Source organism: Cololabis saira, chromosome 20 (assembly GCF_033807715.1).
Source record: "Cololabis saira isolate AMF1-May2022 chromosome 20, fColSai1.1, whole genome shotgun sequence".
Taxonomy (NCBI): domain Eukaryota; kingdom Metazoa; phylum Chordata; class Actinopteri; order Beloniformes; family Belonidae; genus Cololabis; species Cololabis saira.
Window position 1 is genome coordinate 38,827,923 of NC_084606.1, and position 20,579 is coordinate 38,848,501.

General features: G+C 43.3%; 1 protein-coding gene across 1 annotated transcript in view; it reads right to left on the bottom strand.

Annotated features, from left to right (window-relative positions):
• The window catches only part of arsj (arylsulfatase family, member J), a 39,088-nt gene extending 19,056 nt beyond the window's left edge, over nucleotides 1-20,032 (bottom strand). The window contains exon 1 of the mRNA XM_061710262.1: nucleotides 18,489-20,032. Within this exon, the coding sequence (XP_061566246.1) occupies nucleotides 18,489-18,802 (314 nt within the window). The 5' untranslated portion in view covers nucleotides 18,803-20,032. The remainder of the gene's footprint in view (nucleotides 1-18,488) is intronic.
• Between the last annotated feature and the right edge of the window lie 547 nt (nucleotides 20,033-20,579).

The window sequence follows — 20,579 nt, forward strand, 5'->3', positions numbered from 1 at the left end:
GTTTTGAGTCCTTGACCATAATTGGTGCAAATAAGCCCCGCCCATTCTTCTGATTGGTCGATATTTCATAGTTCCTATTTTCTGCTATAACTTTTGAATGGTTTGACATAGGAAGTCGTGGGTGGTGTTATTTCTGATATGCTTATGGGGGGCGGTGGCCATGAGTGCGAGGGCCCGTTCATCGCTGCCTGCAGCTTTAATTCTTGTTATTATTATTCTTCCGAGAAATGAATTGCCTTGTTGGAGGCCTTAACATGCTCGAAAACTCACCAAATTTTGCACGCGCTTCCAGAGTCGTGAAAAATTACGTATTTTATGGGCGACAGGCATGGGTCGACAAGAATGGGCTCCATAGCGCCACTTATTTTATGTTTTTGAAGAGCCCCACAATATGGTTTGACAATATGGTTTGAGGAAGGTTTTGTCCCCGACTACAATAATCCATAACTCCCCGAATCTTTACCCGATTTTCACACGGTTTGGTTTGTTACAAACGGCAGAGATTTAGTTATGATACAGGACTCTGTCACATGTTAAAAATACGTACATTTATGCTGAAAGACTTTGTATTATGCTCTTTAACATAGACATATGGTATGGCATATTGATAAATGTATAAATTAATTCATTTTATAAAGAAACAAGTTTGATTGTTCATTTGAATTTATTTGAAGGGGAGAGGGGTGTGTTGTTGTATTTATTTATATTTATTTATTTTTTCTTTCTTTCTTATTAATATTATTTTTTTATTTTATTTAATTATTGTTTTGAAAAGTTATAAAAGGGCAAAATATTGATATTTCTATTGTTATTGTAAATCTTTTTTTTTTCTCTTATTGCCCTCAATAAATATATCTATAAAAATAAATCCAGGTCATTCCAGGGTCTTATACTACCCTGTTAGGCTTGTTCTGGGGCTGGGGAGCTAAAACCCTTGAAAAAGAACTGTTTTGCGTGTGCTGGCTGTAACTGTAATTCTGTAACTCCAGTGTAGTTAATTTAGCCTGGAGTGAGGAGACCCATCCAATATGGTGGCGATGCTGGATTACGTTTCGGCATGTCATGAGGCGTCTACGTGTCGATGGGGCGGGGGGAGGGTTGTTATACGCACGCAGCGCAGGATTTATTTAGACTCAATTTATTTTCCATTTACTATTCATTTTCGTGAATAATTTACCCATCCAAATGATGTCAAATGAGTGAGAGTGAACTTTGTAATATTATAAGCCCTCTTGGCTTCCCATTGTTCATTTTTCATTGACTGTTTTTTTTTATATAGCAAAAGGTGCAAATAAAAATATACACTGTCGGAATTCAGAAATTGAAGATTATTTCTTCATCCACTGCATCTTTCATCCACTGGTGCATTCAGGGCCAATTGGAATTTACTGTAGGGGAGAACGGGGTGATTTGAGCCTGTGGGGAAGTTGACCCACCCCTTGTTTATGAACAACCATAGACAAATTTGGTCACGTGACCACATGTGTTTGAAGAGTCATCCATTGTACTCACCCTGTGATGGAGAGAGGCTGATCCAGTAAGTGGTAAGCATATTTAAGTTCAAAAAAGTTTCTGTCCATCAGCGTGGCAGGCAAGCACAAGAGTAAACTTTTCATACCCCGTTGTGCTGCGGATCCCGACCGCGGTGGTCCCGGGTCCCGGTCCGCTCCCCCGCGCTGGTCCCGGGTCCCGCTCCCCCGCGCTGGTCCCGGGTCCCGGTCCGCTCCCCCGCGCTGGTCCCGCGTCTCGGTCCACTCCCCCGCGGTGGTTCCGCGTCCCGGTCGGCTCCCCCGCGGTGGTCCCGCGTCCCGGGTCCCGGTCCGCCCCCCCTCCGCGCTGGTCCCCGTTAACTCCACCGTGTGATTCACCTAACGTGAGCGGCACCTGTCCATGTTCGTGATGTCTCGGCTGCAGAATGAGCGGAAGCTCTCCATCTTTTCCATATAATCCGCCAGGCGCTGCTGCTGCGCTGGCCCCGTTTCATGAAGCGGAAGCACCAAGACGGACCTCCATGAAAATGTTAAATTTTCATTTCTTCCGCCTGTGCTTCACACGCCCCCTTCTCCCTTTACCTTTCTCATGGTGGCCGTCCACCTTACATTACCGTAATACAGGTAATAGATACGGCGCACCGTTTCATTGGGCGCGCGGCACATTTAAAAAAAAAAAAAAAGAATTTTATGTGCGCCTTATGGTCGCGAAAATACGGTAACCATTCAATTCAATTCAATTTTTCAATTCAATTTTATTTATATAGCGTCTAATACAACAGAGTTGTCTCTAGACGCTTTACAGGGACCCATACCCAGAACATGACCCCCGAGCAGTTATTACATAAACAATGGCAGGTAAAAACTCCCCTGGTGGGAGAAAAACCTTAAGCCAAACAGTGCCAAGGAAAAACTCCCCTTTAGGAGGGAAGAAACCTTGAGCAGGACCAGGCTCATCAGGGGGGACCCTCCTGCCGAGGGCCAGACTGGTGGGTCAGGGACGGCAACAGCACAGCAGGCAGGTGGAAGCAGCAACGGGATGACCGGGGGTGGGGACCGCAGGCCAGCACGCAGCTCCCGAAGCTCCGGCCCAATCAGCAAGTCCCAGGTTGGGGTGCAGGGTCAGGAAAAGACTTGTGCTCCGTAATGCAAGCTACAGCCACCCACGACCACCTGCAGGACAAAAGAGAGAAAAGGGAGGAGAAGGGGGGGCCAGCAACGGGATGACCAGGGGTGGGGACCGCAGGCCAGCACGCAGCTCCCGAAGCTCCGGCCCAATCAGCAAGTCCCAGGTTGGGGTGCAGGGTCGGGGAAAGACTTGTGCTCCGTAATGCAAGCTACAAGCCACCCACGACCACCTGCAGGTTCCGGTGTCCGGCAAAGGATGCTGCAACATGGACAAAAGAGAGAAAAGGGAGGAGAAGGGGGGGCCAGCACAAGAAACTACAGGAGCGACTCTGACACACTAAAGTTCCATCCTGGTCAATTCAGCACACCTGATTCTAGTTAAACTATTAGCTTGTCTGATTAACATCTAAAACATGCTGGATAGGGGCTCTCAAGGACCAGGATTCGGCACCCCTGATATATATCAACTTTTAACTTTATAGGACGTGATTGGTTCATGAGTTTTAGGATGCGCCACCATCTGTCATGCCGCACTCCTGAAGCAACCTCTCTCGGAAGAGCCACTGCCTTTAATAGGCACAATGTGGGGGAGTTCTTCGATAACCTCACTTCAGTGATGGACAGGTAACATTATGATTGATAGACAAGACCTACCACATAAACTGACTAAATCTGCAACCTCAAACTGCTTTAAGCTTCTTTGATTAACAGCACTAATTTTGAATGTTATTTCAGGTACAGTTTCCCTCCACACATGATCTATAACATGGATGAAACTGGTGTTACAACAGTGCAGACACCGAAGCAAATTGTAACAGAAATGGGGAAGAAGCAAGTGGGTTCTGTAACATCTGCTGAAAGAGGGGAGCTTGTCACTGTGGCCTGTGCAGTAAATGCCACTGGCAATGCAGCCCCACCCATGTTCATCTTTCCCCGTGTCCGTTTCACGGACCACTTCATCAGGGGATCCCCAGCAGGATCCATAGGTCAGGCAACACAATCTGGATGGATGAATGAAGAAGCCTTTGTCATCTTTCTGGAGCACTTCATACGTCAGACAAACTGCTCTATTGATCACCCAGTTCTGCTGATTCTTGATAATCATGAATCTCACATTTCACTGAAGGCTGTGAAAACTGCAAAGGAAAATGGTGTTGTCATCCTCACTCTGCCACCTCACACCTCCCATCGCTTGCAACCCTTAGACAAAACAGTCTATGGACCACTGAAGACCTACTACAATAGAGCCATGGATGGTTGGATGCGTACAAACCCTGGTAAAACCGCAACAACATATGACATTCCAGGACTTGTGAAGGAAGCATTCATGTCAGCAATGACACCGAGGAACATCATCTCAGGATTTAAAACAACAGGCATATTCCCTTTTAGCAGGGAGACCTTTCCAGATCAAGATTATGCCCCATCCATGGTCACAGACAGGCCAAATCCCGAGGAGCCAGCAAACAGAGCTGACCTGCCTGTAAAATCAACTCATGCCATGAGTCCTGATTGCTCAGCAGTTCCAGACCTAGAGATGCACCTGCTACTTTATCTGAACCATTGAACAGAATCATCAGTCCTGAACACTCGTCCACAAGTGATGCTACTGGTTCTCCTGCCCATTTGGGGTATGTGTCCCCAGAAGACACACTTCCCTTCCCTAAAGGCACACCAACTAAACCTAGAATAAAAAGGAAGAAAGTGAAAACAAAAATCCTGACCGACACTCCAGAAACCCTGGAGCTGCAGAAGGCACACAATGACAGAGCAAATAAAAAGTCTGAAAAGCAGAAGAAAAAGACTCTGAAAGGGTCGAAACAAATCAGAACCAAGAAAAAAACTGTTGTCTGCAGTCGCTCAGATGATGATAGTGACAAGAATCTGTCTGCTGGTGACTTTGTCATTGTGAACTTTGCAGGTAAAAAAAAATCCTATAATTACATTGGAATGGTGGAGAACGTTGAGGGCACTGACATCAGTGCAAAGTTTCTGAGGCGAAGTTGTGGTGGTTCTGTGAATGAAAAGCCCAACTTCACATTCAAAGAGAATGATGAAGGACTCATCCCTAGAGGTGATGTGCTCATGAAACTCCCAAAACCGCAAAAACTTGGAGGAACAGCCAGAAGGGAGAAGACGTTCGTATTCCCGTGCAGCATTGACAAGTGGGATGTTGAGTAGTAGCCTTGAAGTTCATTTTTTTCTTCATTGTTAACAATAAAACATTTAAGGAGTCATTTAGTGTTGAATTTGTCTCGCTTTGATATGGCATTAAATGAGGTGAAAATGTTAAGTTTTACTTCAACATAATCAGTGGCACAATTTACCCCCCTGTGGCTCAACTTATCCTCTCCCTAGGCTCAACTTACCCCTCACCGGGGGCAAGTTCAGCCAAGAGACCACTTTTTTTTTAAAAAGTCATATTTTGAAAACAGTTAATTTTAGATCAAAGGTGATTATTCCCATGGATGCACCACATCCTGAAATATATGTACATATTTTAGTTGGAGACATTACTGTCATGCCCTCACTTTAAAGATGCCTTAAGTAAAAACTGGCTCAATTCACCCCGCTCTCCCCTATTTGGCGAAAATTGACCATTGTGGATTCTCCTGTGGTTTACTGGTGTGATGAGTGATATGTAAATATTGTAATCTTTAATTACCAACTTCATATAACTAATGTTTTTAATCTAACTTCGGTAGTGTGAGATATTATTTCAATGGGAAACTGCACACAAACCCAGCGGCAGTTGGTGTTGTTTTTCCTAGGGGAGGACTCTACCAGACTACAAAATAGATATATACCAAAAAGCTGTAAAATCATGTTCTAAGGTATCATATCCGTGTATTTGAATTAATGCCATTAATAATAGAAAACTTTGTGCCTCAAGCCCCACAATATGGTTTGACGTACATGCACGAAAATCGGTACACACCTGTATCATGTCGTAACCATATTTGATAGTTCTTACTTTCTGCCATAACTTTTGAATGGTTTAATATAAAGAGTCGTGGGTGGTGTCATCGGACTCGGTTTTGAGTCCTTCACCTTTGACTCCTTCACCTTCATTGGCCTTAGCTCCGCCCCTTCTTCTGATTGGTCGATATCTGATAGATCCTATTTTCTGCCATAACTTGAATGGTTTGATATAGAGAGTCGTGGCTGGTGTCATCCGCTAAATGTCCAGCCCTGAAGAATCTACATGCAAGTCATACAAGCGCTTCCACTTCAGGACGCCTGAACGTGCACAAGGGTGCCAGGGCCCGTTCATCGCTGCTTGCAGCTTTAATTCTTTTTATGATTATAAAATCAGACAATGAAATGTAATTGGATTTCACATCTAGCCTTGCCATTGCTCTGAAGGGTTTCAACAAATTGGAAAATGTCATGATTGACTATAAAGACAATGTGAACAGAAGGAATAATGTAACTCCTTCAGCATGTCATAGTATCATGTGTGGTGTCCAGCAAGATTGTGCTCAAAAGTACAACACATGGGAAAAGAATCCCTTTGCATTTTTTCTACGGTCATTAAAATATAATACTGTTACCAAAACCAAGAAGGAGAACAACTGTCGGACTAGCAGAGGTGTGCAGCTGTTGTAGGGAGCGCAGTAAAACTCATTAACCTCCAGTAATGAGATCTCCAGTAAAGATTTTCACACCCTCTGCCTGCAGGAAACCCGCCCCTTCGTTGGGTTTCTTTGTGTTCATTTTTAAATTACACAGATGGGGCTGGAGGCTTAAAGTCCAGAGTTCTGCTTTCCCAGCCCATCCCATTCCCGCTGATCCCTCGTAGAATGTGAGCAGTGTCTGAAGAGTGCACACATGACATGGGGAGAGCGATATTTGTCTCCCCTTGTTTCCTTTGTATGGTAAACACACTTATGGAGTGACTGAACGCTTCAAGCTCGCACGTCATGTCAGCTTACTTGTCCGGGCAAATCCAGGATGTGGACATCCTGGCATGTTACATGCTTCATAAAACACATATTTTAGCTCTTGTTTCAGCAAAGCTCAAAGTGATCTATTGTGTCTTTTGAATGCCAAAAATTTATGGCTAGTTTAACATTTCTTTTTACAAGCTGGATTAACTCGATCCTTCTTATCCTCTGTCTCAGTGACAGGCCAAAGCATTCTCATAATTCATTACAGAGCTGAATACCTTTGATTATCTCCCAACAATAGTGCAACATGTCTTTGGTTTCAGGTATTCAGACCTGCGCCACTCTTTTTAATTTTGTAACAGTAACAGGAATAGAGGAGTTCGCTGTAAGGCAAACAAATTTGAAATTTTTTCCTCCCTGGATGCATTTGCACCACAGATATCAATATAAACATCAGCCAACAGCTTGTAGGAAGTAAGTCCTCTGCTACATAACAGCGTAATTAACCCTCATTAGTCCACTCCACGTGTTTTATTTCATTTCGTATGTATTGTTTTAGGAAACTCTTGCAAGCATGTGCAATATTCTATAATTATTCTCATGTCTGCATCAGTTACCATACAGTTAAGCAACAGAAAGTTCATCCTAGGAAACCTCCTACACCGAGGCAGAAGCTAAAAAAGAACCCAAACAGTTCTAACAGGTTATGTCTTGCAGCAATGTCTTGAATTTTATGGTTCTGATGCTACCAGTTTAATGTGATCCTTCTAGAACAGGACCACGAGGCTGCCCAAGAAATCTGACGTGAACGTGAAGAGAGCAAAGCCCAGTTTGGTGTGGAAATGTGATTTGAAAAAGAATTCGCTGTAAACCTTGCGACATCGACATCCTCTAAGCTGGAAGCATGGCTTCCTGCCGGAAGCTGGAAAAACTTCAACTAGTTTCAGTGTAATCCAATTAAATTCTGGATACACATCCCCGTGCCAGCCAATGAAATCATATATTGGGACTGTTCCAAAACATCCTACATCAAACATTCATGGACGCTCCTGTGTGGGCGCAGTTACGCTGGTGGCAGACAAATCCTTGTACACGCAGATGTAAAACAGTCTGCTTTTGTTCAGTCTTTTATTGATCTAAGGCAGGGCCACGGAGGTTCTGATGGGGGTCCAACAATTTAAAAAGAAACAAAGGCAATTTGAACCAAAATAATTTGTGAGAGTTAAAAACAAAAAAAAAATAATAATAGTAAGTAAGTAAGTAAGTAAGTAAGTAAGTAAAGTTTATTTATATAGCACCTTTCACAGATATAAAATCACAAAGTGCTTTACATTAAAAGAAGGCACACAAATTAAAAGAGATTAAAAAGAAAAGATACCAATAGTATACATATATATAAAAACCTAGATAAAATTAACAAGGTTTCAATTCAATTCATTTCAATTCAATTTTATTTATATAGCGTCTAATACAACAGAGTTGTCTCTAGACGCTTTACAGAGACCCATACCCAGAACATGACCCCCGAGCAGTTATTACATAAACAATGGCAGGTAAAAACTCCCCTAGTGGGAGAAAAACCTTAAGCCAAACAGTGGCAAGGAAAAACTCCCCTTTAGGAGGGAAGAAACCTTGAGCAGGACCAGGCTCATCAGGGGGGACCCTCCTGCCGAGGGCCAGACTGGTGGGTCAGGTACAGAAAACAGCACTGGGCTGGCATGTTAAAAACATAGTCGCAACGCAGAGACACAATAAATGAACGGTTAACCAAAAGCCTGTCTGAATAAAGACGTTTTCAGCTGCTTCATAAAGCCATCACAAGAGTCTAGAGAACGCAGTTGTGAAGGGAGAGCATTCCATCATTTTGGCGCAACAGCTTGAAAAGCACGGTCACCTCTGGATTTATAATGAGTTTGAGGGACAGACAGTAACGATTGGTGTGCTGATCTAAGAGCCCGATTTGGCGCATAAGGTAGGAGGAGGTCAGCGATGTATTGTGGTGTTTGGCCATGCAAAGCTCTCAAAGTTAGCACCAGTATTTTAAAATGGATGCGAAATTTAATGGGAAGCCAGTGAAGAGAGGATAAAATTGGCGCCCCCACAGAAATTTTTTGAGCATAATGCATTTAAATGCATCAATATGGTGCACTTTGGAAAGCTAGAATAACAATAATAGGGTGTCTGCTGCCTTAACTTACCTTGGAAACATATCCTCTCCGGAGCTTTTCTACCCGGCTAAACTTATTATCCCCTCCGTTTGTGTGAGCACAGAGCATTCACAGCCTTCACCGCTGATTGGCTGTTTCCCGTGCCTGTCTCTGTGTGAAACCAATCAGGTGGAGCTGTGGGCGGGACATTGCTGCACAGTGACTGCAGGCAGAGACACGGCGCATCAACCCCAAAATAACGCCGTTTTAAATTGTACAAACACAATATTGGTATCGTTGGAAAGGGAAAAATGTCCTCTTAATTTTGGGGGGGCTGAGATCAAATTATGGGGGGCTTCAGCCCGTTTTTTTATTTGTAGTGAGAACATAATCCACAGGAACCGACACAAATCCATTCATGTGTATGTGTCCGCGGCGCAAGGACCACACTGATTGTGCTGCAGCTGCCCTAATCGCCGCTTGTTGCTTTTCTGATTCGTTTTGAAGAATCATGCAACTCTTCCTTCTTTTTGAAAAAAGACAGTAAATTCAACTGTCTTTTTGACATGTTTGCGTTGCTCGCTGCTGGCTCCCCAGATCCAGCAAATTTCCAAAGTTTTTTTGGTCAGGGGCGTGGTTTGCTGGCCCATCTTTTCATTGCATCAACAAATCTCCGACTCTTTCAAATGACGTTAAATCTTTATAAACAACATGAAACGCTTGGGATTTGTTCTGTAAACGAATTTATGCATATTATTATTTTTTATACATTAAAAAAAATTTTTTTTATATTATTATTGTTTTATATATATATTAGAGGTGCCGGATCTGCCCAAATAAGTCCCGGAACGCAGGGAGGCCAAAATCGAGAGGTGCCGGATCTTGTTCCGGCAGGATCCGGCACAATTCAATTCAATTCAATTCAATTTTATTTATATAGCGTCTAATACAACAGATGTTGTCTCTAGACGCTTTCCAGAGATCCAGAACATGAACATAAACATAAACATAAACATAAACCCCAGAGCAATTATTATATAAACAATGGCAGGTAAAAACTCCCATAGTGGGAGAAAAGCCTTAAGCCAAACAGTGGCAAGGAAAAACTCCCCTTTAGGAGGGAAGAAACCTTGAGCAGGACCAGGCTCATAAGGGGGGACCCTCCTGCCGAAGGCCAGACTGGGGGAGTCAGGGACGTCGACAGCACACAGCAGGCAGGTGGAATGAGCAGCGGGATGACCAGAGGTGGGGGGGGGGGGGCAAATTATCAAATTAAAATTAAACCCTGAGTTATATGTCATAATATTCTAAAAATTATTATGTTATATTAGGATATTACTATATTACTATACTATATTTATAATATATTGTGCTAAACCACTCTATATGATAATTATTAATTTGTTTACTTATTTATTCTCAAATTAATATTCTTAATTCAAGTATTTACTTTCATCATCTTATTTACACGCACACACACACACACACACACACACACACACACACACACACACACACACACACACACACACACACACACACACACACACACACACACTTAGACAAGAAAGTTAGACACAAGAAACGCTTACAAGATATTGAAATAGAGATTTCTAAGCTTGAAGTGTCATACAGAACAACTAATGATGATCATACATTAAATAACATACTCAAACTGAAATACGAATACAACACAATATTGTCTAGACAGGTCAGCGATCAAATCCTCCGACTTAGACAGCAGCACTTTGAGCTTGGAGATAAACCGCACACGCTTCTTGCTCATCAGCTTAGAGGTCAGCAGGCCAGCAGGGCCATCCTTAAGATAAAATCAAGCACTGGTGACTTACTCACAGACCCAAAGTCGATTAATAACCGCTTTAAAGAGTATTATGAGAAGCTATATGAATCTAAGGCCAAAGGTGACGTTGAAGCATGGTTGGATGGATTAAACATCCCAGAACTTGACATTGACTCTCGTAAGGCACTTAACGCCAGCATATCTCTTACAGAAATCATGGGATGGCATAGGTATTGAGTTTTTTAAGAAGTTTGCAACACAGATTTCACTGTTTTTACTCCCACTCAATTGAATCGAAAAAAAGCTTCCTCCATTGCTTTACAATGCTCACGTTGCACTTTTATTGAAACAGGACAGGGATGAAACTAATCCCTCATCATTCAGACCGATTTCTATGCTTAACACTGTTTTCAAAATCTTTACTAAAATATTAGCAACTCGGCTTAACAAATGTATTGGCACCATCATCCACCCGGATCAAACAGGTTTCATCCCTGACAGGTTTTCTTTTTTCAATGTAAGGAGAGTCATGAATCTGATGTATCATAAATTTCCCAAATCTTCAAAACAAGCTATTATTTGTCTTGATGCTGAAAAAGCATTCGACCAGGTTGAGTGGGAGTACCTTCTAAAAGTCTTGGCAAAATTTGGCCTAGGCAGCAATTTTATTTCTTGGGTTCGTCTAATATATAACACGCCAACAGGATCCATCCCAACTAATCATGACAAATCAACCCCCTTTCCACTTCTTAGGGGCACGAGGCAGGGATGCCGTTTGTCTGGACTTCTCTTCACGCTTGCCATCGAGCCGCTGGCTATCAGTATAAGGGCACATAATTTAATTAAACCAATTAGGCTGGGAGGGGTTGATCACAAGATTTCACTTTACGCTGACGGCATTGTACTTTTCATTTCCGACCCGGAACAGTCTACCCCGCATCTTCTTCAGCTTGTTAAATACTTTGGTGAGGTCTCTGGGTACACCATTAACTGGCAAAAAAGTGATTTTACACACTTATCCCCAAATTTAGACTCAACGTTTTTATCTGCACTGCAATTCAAGTTAACCACCAACTATCTTAAGTATTTGGGCATTAAAATATCTAAAAAACCAGGTGACCTTTTTAAAATAAATTACCCGGAAAAGCTAGACAAACTTGAAGGTGATATAGAAAAGTGGAGAACATTGCCCCTCTCGATGATCGGCCGAGTAAACGGGGTCAAAATGGTTTCCCTGCCTAGGTTTTTGTACCTTTTTCAAAACGTTCCCGTTTTCATTTCTAGTTCATTCTTCAAAACAATAGACTCTCTGGTTATGCCATTCATTTGGGGCTACAAAGTACACAGAATCTCAAAAGTACACCTTCAGAATCCCAGAGATTCTGCCTAGGGCTTCCACGCTTCTTACATTACTATTGGGCAGCTAACGCTAGAGTCTTGACCTTCTGGCAGCAAGGTTATAATGTAACAGACCAGTCAAACCTACCTCCTTGGCTGGCGATTGAAATTAGCCTAACTTCCAAAACATCTCTCCCTGCTATCCTTTTTTCTGCTCCTAGGCTTCCCATGATTTCTTGCTTCTAAATTCAGATAAAACAGAGGTTATCATTCTTGGTCCAGAGCATCTTAGGAAGGGATTAGATGGTGTTGCGATGGCTTCCAGTGCAACTGTGAGAAACCTTGGTGTTGTTTTCGATCAGGATTTGTCGTTTAAACCATATGTCAATCAGGTCTGTAAAATAGCGTTTTTCCATCTCCGTAATATTGCAAAAATTAGGAAAATCCTCTCGCAGAGGGATGCAGAGAAACTAGTTCATGCGTTTGTATCTTCTAGACTGGATTACTGTAATGTGTTGTTAGCAGGATGTCCAAGTCATTTGCTGAATAGGCTCCAGCTGATCCAAAATGCAGCAGCACGAGTACTGACAGGAATTAGCAGGAGAGACCACGTCTCTCCAGTGTTAGCGTCGCTCCATTGGCTACCTGTAAAATTCAGAATTCAATTTAAAATTTTATTACTTGCATATAAAGCCCAAAACGGCTTAGCTCCGCAGTATTTACAAGATTTGATAGTGCCTTATGTTCCTGGCCGAGCTCTCCGCTCCCAGGGTGCAGGTTTACTCGTAGTTCCTAGAGTATCTAAATGTAGATTTGGAGGGCGGGCGTTCTGCTATCAGGCACCATTACTTTGGAACCAACTTCCAATCTGGGTTAAGGAGGCTGACACCACCTCCACCTTTAAAACTAAACTTAAAACCTTTCTGTTTAGTAAAGCTTATAGTTAGTGTTAAGTAAACCTCTAGCTGGTGTTGGTAAATCTCTAGGTAGTGTAAACTTTAGTGTGTTAGAGTCAGTAGTCATTGTCGCAGCTATAGAACAAAACTATAATAGTTAGTCTCAAATATAGCTTCGCGGTAGATATGCTGCTATAGGCTTATGCTGCAGGGGGGCACCGACATGATCCGCTGGGCGGTGCCTCTCACCCTTCTTCTCCTCTCCTTTTCCCTGCCTCTCTTCTCCATTACCATTTTTATTTATTATAAATATCTCATAGCTATCATTTTTGTCCATTGTTCCTGTAGTTTCTTGTGCCGGCCCCCCTTTTTTCTCTTTTGTGTATGTTTGCAGGCCGGAGCCTCAGGAGCTGCGTTCTGGCCTGTGTTCCCGGCCCTCCCCCCCCCTCTGGTCATCCCATTGCTTCTTCCACCTGCCTACGTGGATGTCTGCTGTTGCTGCTTCCGCCTGCCTGCACCCCCCCCCCCCCCTCTGGTCATCCCGCTGCTGCTTCCACATGACTGTTGTGTGCTGCTGACGCCCCCCCCCCCCCCCCCCCACCTCTGGTCATCCCGCTGCTGCTTCCACATGACTGTTGTGTGCTGCTGACGCCCCCCCCCCCCCCCCACCTCTGGTCATCCCGCTGCTGCTTCCACCTGCCTGCTGTGTGCTGTCGACGTCCCTGACTCCCCCAGTCTGGCCTTCGGCAGGAGGGTCCCCCCTTATGAGCCTGGTCCTGCTCAAGGTTTCTTCCCTCCTAAAGGGGAGTTTTTCCTTGCCACTGTTTGGCTTAAGGCTTTTCTCCCACTAAGGGAGTTTTTACCTGCCATTGTTTATATAATAATTGCTCGGGGGTTTATGTTTATGTTTATGTTTATGTTTATGTTTATGTTCATGTTCTGGATCTCTGGAAAGCGTCTAGAGACAACATCTGTTGTATTAGACGCTATATAAATAAAATTGAATTGAATTGAATTGAATGATGTACTCGAAAGATCACTTTGTTCTGTCTAACACCCAGAAAGTCTGGAACCAAATCAAGAAAAAATGCAGACTCCTGGACTCTATACACTCCCCAATCTGGCAAAATCATGCTTCTCCACCCTCCATGACTGATCCCATATTTAAGGAATGGAGCCAAGTGGGCATGACCACTATAAAAGATCTTTACATTGATAAACTCTTCCCCTCTTTTGAACAACTACAATCAACATTTTCACTACCCAGTACTCATTTTTACAGGTATTTACAATTGAGGGATTGTGTGAAACAAAATATTCCATCATTTGAAACATTACCGAAGGATCGCCCTATGCTTAAATCCTTGTTGAGCTCTACGGAGTCGAAAAACACTTGGTTTCAGTTTTTGTCGGCATTTTCTGTAGAGAATTAGACACAAATACTGACTATATAAAAAAGTCTTGGGAAGAAGAATTAAATATTCAAGTTAATGATGACACCTGGAGTAAAGCCTTGGAGGGTATAAAGTCTTGTTTGGTTAATGCTAGGATTCAATTAATCCAATACAAGGTAGCCAACAGGTTACACTACTCTAAGGTCAAACTTCATAAAATGTTTCCTGACTCTTCACCTCTATGTAGCAGATGTAAAGGCGCCGATGGCACACTAACACATCTATTTTGGTCGTGCCAGAACCTTCATAACTTCTGGTCTGATATTTTTCTATGGTACTCAACTGTCTTTAATGTGAACTTATCTCCGGACCCAGAGACTGCTGTTTGTTCGTTGGAGCAACTGGACACTCACGTACGCATTGCCCTAGTGAATGGTATGATGATCTCCAAGAGGTGCATTCTGAATCTGTGGAAATCTGTCTCTGTTCCTAGCTTTAAAACTTGGCTCATTGAACTGACAGGTATTTTACACATGGAAAAACTGAGATATAATTTGTCTGGGAATCCTCAAAAGTTCCTTAGGATATGGAACTCAGTTCTGTTACACCTGAGGATGTGATGGACACTTGCTGTTCAGAGTAACATCTGTCTGTCCTGGCAAATGTACGGTTAGAACTACCGTAAAGCAGTGGAATCTTAACATCTAAGCAGACCACTTTTCCTCTTGTCTTAGTTTTTGTTTTTATATTAGTTCTTTTATTTTTTTATTTTTTTCTGTCCTGTGTGAATTCCTTGTCTCATGGGTTGGGGGAGGAAGAGGGAGGGATCTGTATATTGTCTTGTCTTACTGATTTTGTACTTATAAGTTACTTACTGTACCTGTATGTATGTATGTATGTATGTATGTATGTATGTATGTATGTATGTATGTATGTATGTATGTATGTATGTATGTATGTATGTATGTATGTATGTATGTATGTATGTATGTATGTATGTATGTATGTATGTATGTATGTATGTATGTATGTATGTATGTTTAAAAAAGTGCTATAAATAAAATATTCAAAAAAACATATATATTCCGTAAGCAAGACAGTCGCTACTGGGTGAAAGCCGGGTACAAATAAACACAAATACTGTATCTCCAGCAAGTAGAGAAGAAGAAATAAAGACACATCAAATCTGATTATCTGCACAAAACAGATGTGTTCAGATGCAGGTGGTCGCCGTGGTAACCAGCATCAACACAGAGGAAAAAAACTTAATGGGGCTCTTGTGTTTTGAATTGAGTCTCTTACTGAGTCCAGATTGGTCTTGACTAGCCGCTGCCAGCGGGCCATGAGGCCTTAAAAGAAGTGAAGGGTTGAGCTTCACGAGCGTCCACCAGCTAATGTTTTAAGGTTGGGACATGGATGGATTTACCTTCTCCCCTCTCACTCCACCACACACAAGCTGCCTACATTCCCCCACCGATGCTCGTCCAGGTTTACACCCCGGAGCGGATTACAGATAGGAGAGATGGATCCGTCTGCACTTTTCTCATTATTTTTCCGGATGCCTGCCAGGAGCCCGTGATGCCCAGGAAGCTCCTCCTGTTTTCTACCATGAGGACACAGAGGTGTCAAGTAACGAAGTACAAATACTCCTTACCTTACTTAAAGGAGCTGTATGTAAGAGCAATAATAAAACGAATCATAAAATGACCCCGATATGTCAACAGACATTTAAAAATCATGTTCATTTCAAATACTTATGTCACTGACAACAGCACTCAAGCCAGGATATTCCAGTTTAAAAAGAGGAGTTGCAGCCCTCAACCGATGTTTATGTTGTCATTTTTTGTTTTGGCCTGAAGCTCCACCCTCCACCTATCTCCCAATCACCAAGTCAGTATTGTTTCTGAAGCTCCACCCTCCACCTATCTCCCAATCACGAAGTCAGTATTGTTTCTGAAGCTCCACCCTCCACCTATCTCCCAATCACCAAGTCAGTATTGTTTCTGAAGCTCCACCCTCCACCTATCTCCCAATCACCAAGTCAGTATTGTTTCGGCATCCGGGTTGCCAGCTCGGCTCTAATTATCGCAGCCATGGCAGCCTACGTTCCTGCTGCATTCTGCAGCCTACCTGGCAACCTCTGGTCGGGGGGAGGAGGGGGAGGGTACACGCCGCTCAACAATATTTTGAAAGTGACTGCAGTTTTGGCCATTTCTTACAGACGGCTCCTTTAAGTAGAAATTTTGGTTATCTATGCTTCACTGGAGTAATTATTTTTCAGACGACTTTTTACTTGTACTCCTTACATTTTAAAAACAGCCTCGTTACTCTATTTCATTTCGGCCTTTAATAAAAACTATTCAGTTAAATTGCTCCATCCGGATAGAGTGAATTTGGTTGTGGTTGTTTCAGATGTTCTTGTCCAGTTTTGTTCTTACATCCGTTCCCTCAGATTCCTGCAACTAAACTTGGATGTACATTCCAATAAAGGTTAGGATAAATGATAACATGCCTCTGAAGTTTGACTTTTTGCACCATTACAATACTTATAGGCAACTAGTCATCATATCTCCTGCTCTCTGAAACACATGTTAATGCTCAATAGTACACATATATGGTTCTTTAATATATTTGCATTATACTAAGATGCATTCATTTTCAAAGTCTTTTGTCCTTAATGGCTTTTTTCCCCCTTACATTACTTTTACTTTTATACTTTAAGTAGTTTTGAAACCAGTACTTTTATACTTTTACTTGAGTAAAAAACTTGAGTTGATACTTCAACTTCTACAGGAGTATTTTTAAACTCTAGTATCTATACTTCTACCTGAGTAATGGATGTGAATACTGAAGACACCTCTGTGAGGACGATGTAGCCGCTGAAGCAGCAGCTCTGCAGGGCTGCATGTTCAACGCTGGAAACTGCTGAGGAGAAACATTCCATACGAGAAAACTACAAAGCTACACCACAAATCACGCCCTCATTAACGAGCCTCGACCTCTAATATCCTCAAACGCTGACGAGCTCTGTGGTTGTCACGGCAACACAGCTGTTCCGCTGACAGAGGCCACCGCGACGTTGTTCAGTTCTCCTCACGCAGCGGAGATTTGACACAGATAAGGCCTGAAACCGTCACCCATCACATTCTCTACATCTGCTTTGTCTTATTCGGGGTCACTGTGGTTTTTCTGGAGAGTTTCAGAAGTTTCCCTGTTCCAACCGGCCAGAGAAGAAGAGCAGAGCTGTGTCTGAAATTCCACTCTTCCACTCTAATGTACGTGGCCGACAAGGGCCAAACGCACTGCAACGGCTTAATGCTTCTCAGTTAAGGAAAACGGCTTCAAGTACGGAAACGATTCAAATTCACAAACTCAAAACGAGGTACAAAAAGAGGAACGTGGTGCAAATGAAAAAACGTGCTGCAAAAAACAAAGACAAATGCAGCATCATCAAACGTGCTGCAAATAGAGAAACGATGCAAAGCACAAAACCATATAAAACAAGAAACCATCTTCAAAAGAAAAACGCTTCATAAGCGGTCACTACAACCGGAAGTGCTCCAAACCTGCAGGGGGCGCTCTCGGCGTAACAGCTCAATGGACAGACACACAGGATGTAGAGAGAGACCAAACAGCTGACTGTAACGTTAAAATATAATAAAGAAACGTCTCGTAATGTGCAGCGTTGTACAGTGATATAAACATCGTATATAAATATAGTCAGAAAAAAATCACATTACCGTTCCAGCTGTATGTTTAAACCATGGATGTAAACACTGTGGTTCAGTCAGCTGTTTGGTCTCTGTTACGCCAACTTTCAACTTCAAGTCCGTCCCGTCTTATTTCATTCACTATCAAAACAAATGCAGCGACGGGGACAGGTGTTTTCCGGCAGTACGCGCTGGTGCTCATGGGAAATGTAGTTCTTTCTGGTAAAGCACTACCGCTTTTGTCCAAAGGAGCCGCCAAACTCAACAAAAGCTGAAAGTTACATTGTGCTGCTTTAATGCATACTAATGATATTTGCCGAACTTAAGTATACAGTTTGAGTATATACTGTTTAGTATGGCATTTGGGACGCACCGCAGGTGAGTGGATCCACCCATTGGATCCAGGTATGTTGGAGCAGTGAAATATCTGAACCATCCAGGACTCGGGTACCTGGGGTCAGGTACTCCCAGTACCTGAGGTCAGGTACTGGGAGTACCTGAGGTCAGGTACTCCCAGTACCTGAGGTCAGGTACTGGGAGTACCTGAGGTCAGGTACTCCCAGTACCTGAGGTCAGGTACTGGGAGTACCTGAGGTCAGGTACTCCCAGTACCTGAGGTCAGGTACTTGGAGTACCTGAGGTCAGGTACCGGGAGTCTCTGGGAGAGAGCGGTAACAGACGTGGGGATCTTTACCTGCCGGTCATCAGCTGGCTCCTGGACGGGCTGCAGAGCGGCTGGACGTAGTAGTTCTCCAGCTTCACCCCCTGCGCCGCCAGCCGGTCCAGGGTGGGGGTCTTGATCTCGGAGCCGTGGTAGCCCACGTCCCGGAAGCCCTGGTCGTCCACCAGGATGAAGACGATGTGCGGCTGAGAGCTCGGCCTCTCAAATTCCTCGCCTCCGTTCCGCTGCCCGGCGTTCCAGCTCTCCCACGACATGTGAACGCCCCGCGCCGGAGGAACGACCAGGCCGAGGAGCAGCAGGCCCGCGGGGACCCACGCGGGGAACATGTTTCACGCCCCCGGTGTTCTGACAACTTCTGCTGCTTTGCCAAAAAATGCTCCCTAATGGTTTTCTACCTTTGTGCCAATTACTGCTGCTTTGCCAAAAAATGCTCCTTTGTAGTGGCTCACTAACAGGACACTGTTTAGTTTCAGTAGGTTAGAATTCACAAGAATCTAGCCGTTATTAATGATGACGATGAGTTTTCAGTTAGTGTTCTGTTACTGTTGGTGACGAGAGACTGAAATAAACTCACGTTTTTTCCTTCTTCCAACAAAAAGCCTTTTTCAGCTCTTTTCTTCTCAAACTCCTACACCCTAATGATTTTTCTACCTTTGCAGAGCTACAATTTTACTGTGTTTTACTCCCTAAACCACTTCCTTTCCCCACCAAGTGCTTGTCCTTGTCTCTTGCAAGGCCATCATTGTAAATAAGAATGTGTTCTTAAAGTTATTACACAGTCAGAACACACAGTCATATTGAATAACTGCCAGATATTGAAAGTTGAAGTTATATTGGGAAATAAATGGACAGGAGCACTGATTCTTTGCACATTTGACAATTCTACAGCCATAAAATCATAATAAATCCAGGCGGCCTGAATGTAATTACAGTAGTAAGGAGGTTAATGACCTGCCTGGGTAAATAAAGGCTGAATGACTGAATGAATATCAAATAAAGCGCTAGAATTGGGTTGTTTTTTTCTCTTTATCGTGTAATGTTCACAAAGTGTAATGCAATTCATGTCATGGGTAGTGTATTTTAAAGGATCAAATACTCAACATCCCATATATTATCAATTTAGCGTGGCAAATCGACTGTGCGCATGTGCAGAAGCAGAAAGTAGGATTTCTCGGCAGGTAGCAGAAATTGGCAGAACACCGGTCCGAGCGCGCATGCGCGGGGGGAGCAGCAACGCGTGGGAATCGGGTTCGCATCGTTTTCCCCTTGTCCTCTTAGTTCCACGGAGTGTGTGGAGGCGCTGAGTGGATTCCCCCTGAAACGGAGCTCCTTATTCACTCCTCACGGGGACAGGTCACGTCCACAGTCCGAGAAAAAAGCCCGAACCCACTCCGGAGGGTCGTCAGTCACCGTGGAGAGTCACTCATGATTCCAGCTGTTTAAGCTGCAGGATGAAGTTTGGAAAAAAGTGGAATTTCCGTGCAATGACACGCAGGGATCGTCCCGCAGATGCGTGTCCATCCTTGTCACGGTCACGCTGTTAGTGCTTTCCCCACGAAGACCCACTCGTGTTCTGGGGGGAGGCAGGTTCTGCGTGGACTTCCCTCCCCTCTCACCGGGACTGAAGGCTGATTTATGGTTCCGCGTCACACCGACGTAGAGCCTACGGCGTAGGTTTACGCGGCGATGCACACTCTACGCCGTAGGCTACGCTGTCGGTTTAACGCGGAACCATAAATCCAGTTTGAGACACACTTATCATGACGCGTTCACAGACTGCTCGGAATCTGCAACTTTCTTTTTGCTGGTGAAGTCATAAGGTGCAACTTGCACTGATTAAATACAGGACTGTCTCAGAAAATTTGAATATTGTGATTTTCTGTAATGCAATTACAAAAACAAAAATGTCACACATTCTGGATTCATTACAAATCAACTGAAATATTGCAAGCCTTTTATTATTGTAATATTGCTGATCAGTTTACAGTTTAAGAAAACTCAAATATCCTATCTCAAAAAATTAGAATATTCTGGGAATCTTAATCTTAAACTGTAAACCATAATCAGCAATATTAAAATAATAAAAGGCTTGCAATATTTCAG